This window comes from Athene noctua, chromosome 2 (assembly GCF_965140245.1).
Source record: "Athene noctua chromosome 2, bAthNoc1.hap1.1, whole genome shotgun sequence".
In the NCBI taxonomy this organism is placed as follows: Eukaryota; Metazoa; Chordata; class Aves; order Strigiformes; family Strigidae; genus Athene; species Athene noctua.
The window spans coordinates 52,044,195-52,056,286 of NC_134038.1; the positions used below are offsets into that span (position 1 = coordinate 52,044,195).

General features: G+C 34.4%; 1 protein-coding gene across 2 annotated transcripts in view; it reads right to left on the reverse strand.

Moving 5' to 3' along the window:
* Positions 1-1,286: 1,286 nt before the first annotated feature.
* RBBP8 (RB binding protein 8, endonuclease) overlaps positions 1,287-12,092 on the reverse strand; it is a 37,893-nt gene continuing 27,087 nt past the window's right edge. For both annotated transcript variants that reach the window (XM_074897752.1, XM_074897753.1), the window contains 6 exons: positions 11,552-11,666; positions 10,467-10,637; positions 9,771-9,840; positions 8,738-8,834; positions 4,222-4,363; positions 1,287-1,623 (listed from right to left, as the gene is read on the reverse strand). In XM_074897752.1, the coding sequence (XP_074753853.1) occupies positions 1,526-1,623; positions 4,222-4,363; positions 8,738-8,834; positions 9,771-9,840; positions 10,467-10,637; positions 11,552-11,666 (693 nt within the window). In that variant the 3' untranslated portion in view covers positions 1,287-1,525. The remainder of the gene's footprint in view (positions 1,624-4,221; positions 4,364-8,737; positions 8,835-9,770; positions 9,841-10,466; positions 10,638-11,551; positions 11,667-12,092) is intronic.

Here is a 12,092-nt window from a genome sequence, read left to right on the forward strand (position 1 = left end):
TACCTCAGCATGGATTCTTTGACTACTTCAGGATGTGTAAACATTTATTGTCAGAATGTGTTAGTATATATGAGAATGACTAAACATTTTCATTGCTATTTGGCTTTATGCCTTTGCTAGTTTTAGGATATATCCCTGTGAAATGCTAAAGCAAAACAAGTAAGCAAGCAGGTATGATGGGGACAGTGCCTAGTGATACATCTATTTTTCTGCAAGGCTTGTGATTTCAACTTAAGAGAATTTTGTGTTATTTAGTGTTACAGTTAAATTAATCAAATTTTTCTAGTTTTCTTTTTAGGCATATCCCATAACCTCTTCACCAGCAGAACCTACCACTACTGCTATATAACTACACCTGGAATCAAATGGTCCTATCCACCAAGTTTTTAAATACATATGTTTTTTACACACACACATATAAAATACAAGACTAGAAAGTACAGATACATTTTTAAATATATATACACACAAAAAAGTATCTGTACTTTCTAGTCTTTTATTTTGGTTTAAGGCATTTAAATAGTCACTTACTTTATATGATCTCTTTTTAAAGAGAATCTTCACTGGGTGAGCCTAACTCTGATTGTATGCTGCTTGAATTTTTTTATTCCATTTTAGAATGCTACTGTATTCCAAAGTATCTGATAGTAATCTTTGGCCCCCCTACCTATGTAAAAGCAGTACCCTGCCTCTGTGATATTGTACACTCTTACTCTCCAAATGCAAGTATGACACTGTATCCCCTGCTGCATAAAATGAATTTAAAATATCTCTGGAGAATCCTTCATAATCTAGTGGACAGCCACAGTCATCACCTAGGAGACCTCCATGCATAGCTGTCATCCAAATTTAGAAATAACAGTGTTCATTTCTATCAATAAGTGAGACAGATACACAACCAGATCCCAATTAAGAAAAAAAAAAAACAATTGGATATTCCAATTTAAACACTGAGGAAAATGTGGCCCTACATATTTAACACCAAAATTAAGACACTTAAGACTACACAGCTTTCATACCTCCAAACTATTAACAGTAGATACATTTCTTATTTAATACAGCTTTATTACAAGGAGATATAACCATTATTGACAAAAAAGAAAAGCTATATAAAAAAAATCCAGTGCAAAATAAAAGCACCCTATAAATCTGCATTTCTGTTCTCACCGACAGGCATTTAGACCTTGTAAGAACTGATTTCAGTGACTTCAGTTACTGACACAAAGTTTAGACACAGTTTGCTGGAATTTTAGCTGTTGACTTCAAAGAAAAAAAAGGGAGACTCATTGTCTGGCAGGTGCAAAAATTAATACAAAATGTATTAACACAATATGAAACAAACATACATTAAATAGTTTTGTTTCTTGGTACATCAGACTTTCAAATGAATTTTATAAAATTTACATATTTAATGAAACAATTTATCATTGTAGAAAAAAGTTCTTTATTTCAAGTTTATATTAACTATAAATATCTAAGGAAGGAAAGATACTCTTCAAGTTGGCATGCCTTACTTCCCCATCCTTTATGTCTTCTGCTCTTTGCCTTTTGGTGAAAACATTACAGCATAAGGCTGCCGTCTTTTTGGACGTTGACAGGGAGCAAGATCCTCTCTAATATATCCTTAAAAGAATAAGAACAAATCTGACATAAGAAATACAATATAGAAATGCTCATAACTTTGTAGTTTCATTTTTGTTTACCCTCAAAAAATAACTTGTGAATCCATTTTCCTTTTGTGGCAACTGATTCTCACTTGGCAAAAAATTCGATCCTAGGATGCAGTATCATTAATGAAAACATTCAGATTCTTTCTGGTAGATGGCTGCACAGTAACACAATACAGACAAACAATACCGAAGAGGAGAATGGAAATTAATTGTTCATCTATTCAAAACAATATTGCATTTCTCATTGTCTTTTCTACAGAAGATTTTACATAAGAGTTATAAAGTATGTAAGTACTGCAAATTCAGTTGACTAATAAAAAACACTTTTAAAAATGTATTTCCTAGTCGTACAGAGGAAAACTTCAGGCACACGTGCTCTGCTGGTCTATATAGTACATCCCTCTGTTTTGAGAGCTTTCTTATTTATTAAAGATTTGTCCATGTGGAAAAAGCCAAACATGAACCTATAGATCAAATACACCCTGAAAGCTCTCTCCTAAGAAAAGCATACAGAAAATTTCTATAACAGGCTCAATTAAGGCAACACTGATAGTAGGCACAGTTTAATGAAATCAGTTACAGCACCTGGCTTTTGTCAAACCCTTACTGTTTATCAGCACTTATATCTGCTGAAGTGAGAGTAGTAGATTCCTACCTCATAGTTGGAAAATACTGCCTAGGCAACTTGGTTATTTAAAAAAAAAAAAAAAAATTACACATACCCAACAATTGTTTCAAGATACCAATAAGAAGTACAAAGCACATCTACCCCACTACTTTGGAGTGACAGCTGCTATTGCTTATCATGGGAACTCTCACTGGTGTTTTGGTGTTCTTGCTGCACTCTCATGCATAATATGACTTTTTACCAAGAAAGGGTGAACTGAAGTCTGCCTCTGATATGCTGTTGAGGACCATTAACAACTGAACAGCTTACTCTAGCAGAACAGGAGATAGCCAAGAAGCTAATTTTAATGAGGTTGCAAGCAGATTCCAAAAAGGTAGTAACAGGCAATCTCCCTAACAGTATCTCTTGATCACCTGAAATTATAAGTTTAGACCAGCTTTCTCATCGCCTGGACCAGGTAAGAGGCAACCAGGTTGGAAGAGGAAGGATTAGGTTTTGTTCATCTTGAAAGATAACGAACAAGAACCAAAGGTGGTTCCAGAGTGGTGAGAATTCTCTCACTACTTAAGGTGAAGGAGGAATGGATTAGCCTCAGTCTAATCAGCCAAGCACTGTCTAACTGGATACACAGGGAAGAGACCACTCACAAAGGAAGCGGCAATTCAGCACTGTTCTGAGGTGCTGGCTAGCTGGACTGAGGGATTCACTTTTCCTTATGCGACACCAGAGACAAATTAATGGAAGAACAACCTTTTTCCTGAAGTCTAACCAAGCCCAAGGAAGCTTTAACAGCTTGCAAATTCTGTGACTAGCTTAACTCTTTGCAGTGGATATTTAAGAAGGGGAAACTTGACTAAGACTTCAAGAGCAAATCTGACATTTGTCCCCCACAGTGTGTGGGGAGGCTTAAAATTCTGAACACTGCCCTTGAAATACATCTATTTCTTGGAAATACAGTTTCAAATTTAAATGAACTTGACTTGGTATATCTTCACCAAGCAATATGATATGCACTACAAAAGTTACGTAAGTCCCTAAAAATCAAGGCTCCCTCTTCTGAAAGATTAAGGACAACAATGCAACACTATCATACAAGAACACATACACATCTCTGGCTATATTTTCCTATGCCTGACCTGAAACTGTTATGGGAACAGAAAAAAAAATAAGTGAAGATTACTGTTTCACAGCTATTAACTTATGTACAAATAAACATGTAACTAAGGGCAGTTCATATAGGGCTCCTTACCTCAGAGCTTCACCACTTCTGAAGAAATGTACATATCATACACTACAAACTCACCATGCTTTAACATCATTAATAAAACCTCATTTTTACACCAAGCTCTAGGATTTAGAAGAATTATTTAGGAAAGAACAATCTTCTGTGCGAAGAGGAGTAAAAAAAAACCCAACTTGACACCTTTTGAGTGTCACTAACAAGCAGGGTGTGTATGTATTAAAAACTGTTTAATCTCACTCTACCTTGAACATTTGTATTATCGTGGTATTATGGAGCTCTAAAGATACAAAGTGTGTCAACAGCATTGCCTGTCTCTCCTCAGTAAGTACAATATCTCAGCTTTTGCCTCTGAAAATGTTGACACAATTCTTGCTTTGGTTCAAAAACATGCAGGATTTTAATTAGGTTCTATGAAAGTCCAAATTATTTCTGCCTTCTGTAGCTAGGCTCTAAGAAAGTTTCTTTATGTTCCCTTCTTCCTAGTAGTACAGGAACTGGTAAAAAAAGACAATATTTATTCAAAATAAAAGCTGCTGCTAAGTAAACAGACCTCAGTGAGCCTGGGTGAGAAAGGCTGCTTTATGAACCAAAGAATTTCAGGGAACCATTTCAGGGGAAAAAAAAAAAAAAAAAAAAAAATCAGCTATAAGAATTGGTTTGCAAGACTTTTTTGCACAAACCTCTTTCCACACAAGTTTGGGTGGAAGGAAATCCAACCTCCCAGAAATTTTCAGGAGTATTTGGAGGAATGTAGCGAAATCTGTGTCTTGAACAGGAAGCTAGTTTCTTTTCTCTCTCTTCTTCTGGAATGTCTGCATAATACTGAATTTGAGGGGAAAAAAAATCCAAGTTAACAAATTCATACATACAGAGCAACTGTTTTATACAATGACAATGTCAACCACTGTTTATTAACACATTTATCTAAAAATAATGGTGAGGATAGCCAAAAGTAGAGATTTGTTATCCAAATGACAAACATCTGGCCATTATCATAAAAGCTTACTGAATGCACATATTAAATATAACCTTATGGTGGCAAATTTATTAGCTTTAGATCTTTTAACATACTATGGGTATAAGGTTTAGGCACGTGTACAGTTATTTATGTCAACAGTTTTACTGACTGATTTTACAAGCTAAGTAGCACAGGTGTTGAAACAGATAGGAATTTTCTAATAAACTGTTTCAGCTTGCATTTAAAAATAAAATTGAAAAGTGAAAAAATGCGATACAAAAATCCATGAAGAATTATTTCCAGTTTCTAAATTTATAGCAGTAACAGTAAATTTAAGTCAAAATTCCTACTTTATTACCCTCAAATTAGGAGTAAATAGAGAGCTAGTTTAAGTATCTGCCAGCTAGGCATTCTCTAGAGTACAGAGTAAATTGGCTAGTTACTCTTTAACCCATCAGCTATAGTGGAGCTGCAACAATAAAAGTGTATATATACTCTCCAAACTTTTTTGCTGGGCATTCCCATGAGTAGCATCATAGAAAAACGGGGTTTTAATGCCATTTTCTACTGGTTTAGTTTGTGATTCTAGTTAGCATCTCCTAAAAAGAGCAATCTGGCACTTAGGTATCATAGACTGACAAAATATTTTCAAATGGAATGCACTGTTTGATTCAAGCGTCAAGCCAATGGTCAGTCTGGATCGCACAAGAAACCTGACCCTCATAAAAGTGGTAAAACAATTCTACTGAAATGATAGTGTTACAGTTCAAAAAGGCAAACTAAAGTTTAAAACCTCATTCAGTCAGCTGGAAAGTGATCTAAAGTGGGGAAAACAGAAAAGGAATAGAGTACCTCTGCCAATAGAGATTACTTCCTGTCTCCATCTACTGGTAGGATTTCAGAAAACCTACTTGGAATCGTAAAGTACACTAATAAATTCCCTTTTTCCTACTAGAAGCAGACAAAGTATAAGATAGGCATAAAAATCCTCCTCAAAAGGAGTAATGATATAAATATTGGTCATTGTATAGAAAAGAGTAGTCATAGCTCTGAAAAATGTCAAGAGACAAAAAACTGCATGAGCTAGGAAAAGTAGTCTTATTTCATTTTGTGATACTGTAGTCTATGGGAACTGCAATTCTGCCTGAAACTGAGGTACATTTTATTCTTCACCAAAATCAATTCAGATTTCTTGCCATTCTAAAAAGTGTGTCCCCAGAACATATTCTGCTCTCGAAGCCCTTATTACTACAGGAATCTGATCTAGTAACATGGGGGTCCCCTGGTCAAGAGCAGAGATTCAGGTTGTACTCAAAATTTCAATTACTGGTCTGTTTACTACCAAGTCCTGGTATGCAGGATAGAATAAACTGTCAGTTCCATGGTATGCAGGATAGAATAAACTGTCAGTTCCACAGGTAATATTCCAGAATGGTTATGAGCCCCTAGCAAAAGGTTCTTCAAAATGTATTGTGTATAAGCCCAGGTTATTTCCACACTCTTAATATCAGAACCCCTCTCAGTTGCTGTATTTGGAGACACTTAAGTTTGAAAATGTTTGCCACTGTCTTATACAATGTTCCCTTAAACACAAAAAAGCCTATGCCAAGACCAGAACTTAAGTGCCTATCAAGTAGCCTGGGGACTGAGTCAGGTAGAATAGGGTCACTTATGCAACTGGGTTTCAGAGATCCAGTTGGTTAGTTAAAGATCCGGTTAAAGATCTAGAGACTAAGGAAAGAAGAGGAACAGGTAATTATCATCTAGTACACATCAGTTTTCATGGATAAAAGCTAAGAAATGACACAGTGTTAAGTCAACAAAATTAATTATAAGATTTCTACAGTATCTGTGTAAACCAAATAGATTAATAGTTGAGTCTTAATTAGGGATAATTAGCAGGGCACCTTATGTTTGTCCTTTAAATAGCCTGGAATTTTAGAAATTGGCCTATTAAAAGTTTGCAGTGTGCTGCATTTTTTTAGGAATTAAAATGTTTCTGATCGGTGAGGAATATTTATGGATCAAACAATGAAAAATACAGTCGTTTTGTAGGAACAGAAAATAAAAATACTAATCAATAATCGAGCTAAATATGTGTTCAAATAACTTTTTAAAATTTTGGCTTGTTTAGAAATGTATTGGGGTTGACAAAGAATGAGAAAGTTACATATGTCTGCTAAACAGCAAAAAGAATTCTCAGCTGTTTTCTAGATTGATCTCACTATCCACAGCACTTTCAACCCACACAAAACATTCCAGCTAGGCTTTTCCATGTGTGAAAAGATATGCAAAATCTCATCCTGCAGTGTCTTTACTTAGAAGAATTGTGTACAGAACTCTAAAAATTGCAGTCTCAAAGAGAACAAACCTCTCAGTTTAACACAAAGTTACAGAGTAATTTCTGCAACCTTAATGTATATAAAAGCATCTGGCTGATTCTCCTCATCTAAAGTGCAGCTAGACTTAACAACCACACTACAAATGTTACTTTTCCAACTCCGTCATACAATCTTTCTCTGATCACATCACAAAGTCGTAACAAACCAAAACAAGACCCCTTATCAAATGTTCTACACTGTAAAGTGAATGAGATGCTTCCACAAAGTTTTAAGATAAGAACTTAAAAAGGACTTTGATATCAGTCTGCTATGGCATGTGCAGAAGTTAAATCTCTCACATCTCAGAATGACAGGTAACTCTCCCCACTCATAATGCTTGCAGCACACAGCCAGAAACAATTTACTGATTTCTACCCACTCCCTAAATATTTCCTTAGACTTTGGAGACTTTTCAAACCCATATGACTAATAAGTAAGCCCAGACTTCTTTTTAAAGCATAATTTATGCTTTGGCTAACACTCCCTTCTTCCACAGGCTTTTCATTCAAAGCTAGTTTCATTATTGTGCAATGACACAGCCAAGCATTCCACACACATTACTAGACATCCATCTTGACTTAAAAAACCCAAAACCGACAATAAACCCAAATTTTTCTGAAGTTTAATGTAGAAACCTAATGTTGTAAAACTGGAGCTGTAAATGTTTCCGAACACCACAGTTATCACTCTAATTTGCCAGAAAGTAGCAAGAACTGAATTTGCTGAGAGGAGCTCTGTAGCTTAGAGACAGGAAATTAAAACACTTAACACATGGCTCTTGGACCAAGAAACAGACTGAAGGTTTGGGGAGTTTTTTTGGTTTGTTTTTATTGGGTTTTTTTAGTTCCAAAATCTTGTTTTCCTTCAAACTCTTTAAATCAAACAGTTTTAAAAATGGTATTTATAGTTGACTGTAAAACTTAATATTTGTATTTAATTAGTTTTACCAAAGCTATTTTTTCAATAATGTGTTTTTGTTAAAAATATACTTTAAGAAATTTCTTCAGCTAAGTAAATGTGACTTGACTATAAAATGAATAGCAGGAGAATCTATGAAAAATGTTTGTTCTATATAGGTGTGGAAATTAAGTGAAAAGATTCCAGAGAATCCATCATTACTCAGTCATTAATCCACACTTCTAGTGAGTCATAATGTAAGAGATCATTGCCTAATTAACTCCAGCCTGAAAATCTATTAATGATCAAATGAAACATGTCCTTATTACACATGTAATTACTTCAATATTTTATCTCTATACCAAGTATCTGAAAGCAGTTTAGTAAATTGAAAAGGAGGAAAAAACGTGTAATGTGAAACCTAAAATTTCATACTTTTAAACCTGATAATGTAAATATTTTTGCAGGCATTTGCACATATATACATAGGCACCTATGCTGGTGTAATTATCTGAAAATGCAGACACCCCAAAAAACAAACAGGAAAGCCCCAAATCAAGATATATCTACATATAGGTACAACAGGACATAGAACTTACTTATTCCAGTACCTGTAAACATCAGTAGAACTTTTGAGCTGAAGTTTACAAACTTGTCATCATTCTTTCACTAGCTAATGTATTTTTTTATTAATAAAAATCTTACTGGAACCATGATGTGAGAAGTTTCCATCATACAGACACATCAAAAACAAAAAAAGACTTTCTAAGACATATGCAGTTACTACAGTTAAACCAACCAACCCAAAACTTGGTAAAACAGCTTTGGTAAACACTTCTCTGCTACTGTAGGTAGTGATGGTGATGCAACCAGATTCATGATTTTAACAGCACTTTAGCACTTAGATACTAGCAGAGCTAGGAGAATAAAAAACTAACCATATTTTAAAGCATTACTTACTATCTCACATTCCTTACAAGTATGGCCAGGCAATTTTCTTCTTTCTTCTTTTTTTCGAATAACCTCAATATGAGGAAAATCTAACACAGTATTTTTTCTAAAAAACAAAAATATTTTCACACAATAGTACACATTTCTTCTACATGTCTAGAAATATTCAGATTTTAGAACACAATGAAGGAGAGTATCAAGAGAAGAAAAATATGTCAGAAAATTCCTGCAAAATGCAATTATACCTGCATTTCATAGCTGAATAGGACTAATTTTGTAACTAAAATAGTTCCGAAATTTTAAAAATGTAGTATGATCTTTTACATAACCAGAGACGGGAGTCTCACTATTATGGCTTTTCATAGTGTGAAAGTCGTCATTAGATCAAAGCTACTCAAATATGGATCTTCTCCAGAATATTTGTTTTGTCCAATGACACAGTTGTGCTTGCACCGATTTCTGCAAGAGGAATATATGTTGGGGTTCAAGAACAGAACAGATTCTTTTCAACTTATCTGATCACAAAAACCTAAAGTTTGCATCTACAAAGAAAACATATGCTGAGGTAAAAAATAAGCTAATAACTCTTTAAATGAAAGGCTTGGTATCATTATGAAATGAAGATTGAGACTACCAATGATGATTATACAGAAAGACAATAGGGGAAGCACTAAGAGGTACAGTTGTTAAACATTACTCATTTATTGCCTAAAGGGGCAAAAATGCCAGAGAAGGAAAGGTTTTTAGTAGCACAAGCAACCCATAGGCTCTCTGCTCATACATTCGTGCATGACCACAAGCCTATAAGAAACAACATGGATTACAAAATACTGCATTTGATAAAATTATAAAAACCAGGTGAGACAATCCCTTATTTTCAGCAAATGTGACAGACAGGCATCTCAATATGTTTATTTTTTCCCCCATGGGCATCTTCAGCTGTTAGAATGTTAGGCACAAACACCTTTATTCTATGGAAGAAGTTGCCTACAGGGAGGATATAAAGAGTCTTAAAATGCTTATACAGAACAAACTAAATTACCTTTCATCACTTTTGAAATATGGCTCCACAAAAGCTTTCTGCTTGGCTTTATCTTGTTTATCCTCATGTTCTGTAAATATACATGCAAAACAAAAAGTTACGTGTCATATAAGGTTAACAGACTCCCTGAAAAAATGTCTGTAAAATTATTAGTCGACTATTAAGAAATACAAAAGTGCCATGTATATTCAGTCTGAGACAACTGATTCAAACAGATAGTAAAACCAATAAAGATTTGATTGAACCAGTGATCAAAAAGCATTATTGCAGTAGAAGGAAAACAGCAGCAAGGTAAGTAAAAAAAAAGATAAGCTGAATAGCAAAGGAAAAGATGCTTAAAATACAAAATACTGCAAAATCTTCAACAGAACAAACCTAGGACAGGGAGAAGAAAGGAAGTTAAGTAATCTGCAGCCAAAACCTGGTGTTTCCTGTTAGAGTCACTTTGCTGTACAGTCCCTATGCCAACTTTTATTACACATCCCATATTTGTGTGATGGCTATATAAATGAACTACCAAAATAATTTTCATATTGGTTTATGTTATGTCCTTGCAATGAATACATTTTCCCATGAATTTATGAAAAATGAACTGATGTTTATTTGGCATATTTGTTCCTAGAGAACAGAGCCTGATTTCAAATCAACTCTTGTAGTTTATCCAGGCTAATAAAGACAAAACAAATTATATCCCACTCTTTAGTTTCTTGCTTGCTGCTGTTATTCCCTTATCCCGCTCTTCATCATGAAGAGTTTCTTTTTCGTCACATGCAGAAGGACTATCTTCTGGTAGGCAGGATTCATATTCTTCATGGGTTGTCCGATCAAACATCTCTGTTAAGGTATCGTTAACTTTTTTTTCTCCTCCTATTATGAAAAGCATAATGAACATCCAAATCAGTCTCTCAACAATTTGAGTCAAGAAAGTGCATTTTGATTGAATGTGTATCAAAAGAATTAACATTTATTTCCTGCTCCAGTACTGACTATCTCAATATCAGCTGTACACTTACTCTTTCTGCAACTTCTCTGTCAATCTTTCAAAGGTAGCCAAAGCTCATTTATTTTTCATAAAGACACCTTGATCCCAATTCTAAAATGTGATTAATTGCTAAATCACTTTGATGTACCTTTAACCTTAATACTGAATACATGAAATTTTTGTTCTTGTAATTAATGGAGTTATCCATGCAAAAGGAAATACTTTCTGTGGGTAGGAGATAAACTACGGAAATGTGATCAAGTTGCAACAACTTGAAAAAAACAAAACACACCGTTAAAAAGTCCCTGCCCTGCAGCCATGATTCCCCACATACCATACATTAAATGTGATAGAAACACATTTGCATTTATTATAAATATACTAATTCTATTTATATGTCATTAAAAATGAAATTAGTCTTCCCATAGAAATTCTAATATTATTACATAGCAAAGTTCCAAAGCTGTTTGTTGTAAGAGTGATTGTTGCAGGTGAGACCAGACCTACTATATGGTTACGTATTTACCCCTTTAAGCACTGTAAAAACATAGCTATTGGCTCTATCTCAGCACAAATCCTTAATTTTCTTAAGTTAAAAAAACCCTCAACCACCACCACTGATTCTACTAGGAAAAGAGGCTGATCTTTGTAACCTACAAAAATACATCAGTATTTTTTTTTACTGCAAACCACTTCCATAGTACTATCTAGTCATACAGGGGAAAAAACAAACCAAAACACTTCACTCTTTCTTCCTCCTCCAAAAAAAGCAAATCAAAGGAAAAAAAAAAAGTCTTACTTGGACTGCTTTCTTGGGTTTGCTCTTGATTTTTCATTTTTAATAGCAAACTTTCACTAACATATGTATAATCCATATCAACAACTTCCCCTCTGACTCTTGACTGAGAACCACCCTAAATAAAAAAAGCAAACATGATAATTGCACTCAGAAGCAACTGGTGTAGTTAGCATCGCTGTGTAACTGAAACACTTTCACAACAGTTACTGGAATCTTTTTGGACACTTTTTGTGATTTTTTTTTTTTTTTTCCCCTGCAGTAATGTCTGCATGATAAAGATGTAAAATCTAGGTAAGAGAATAACAAGTTTTGAAATTCACAGGTGAAGTATTTATCTGGTGGATTATATTACTTGATGGGCAAGAGTTTTCATGTTAAATTCTAGAAAGACAAAAAGTCAAAGTGAAACATACAGAAAATAAAAACTAGTCAAATTAATAGATTTTAGGAGAGCCTTTAAGTGAGACAAAACAAACATACTTTAGGAAAATTCTCAGAGATCCTAATAACCAACCTGCACCCAATTCAAAGATAATAGTCA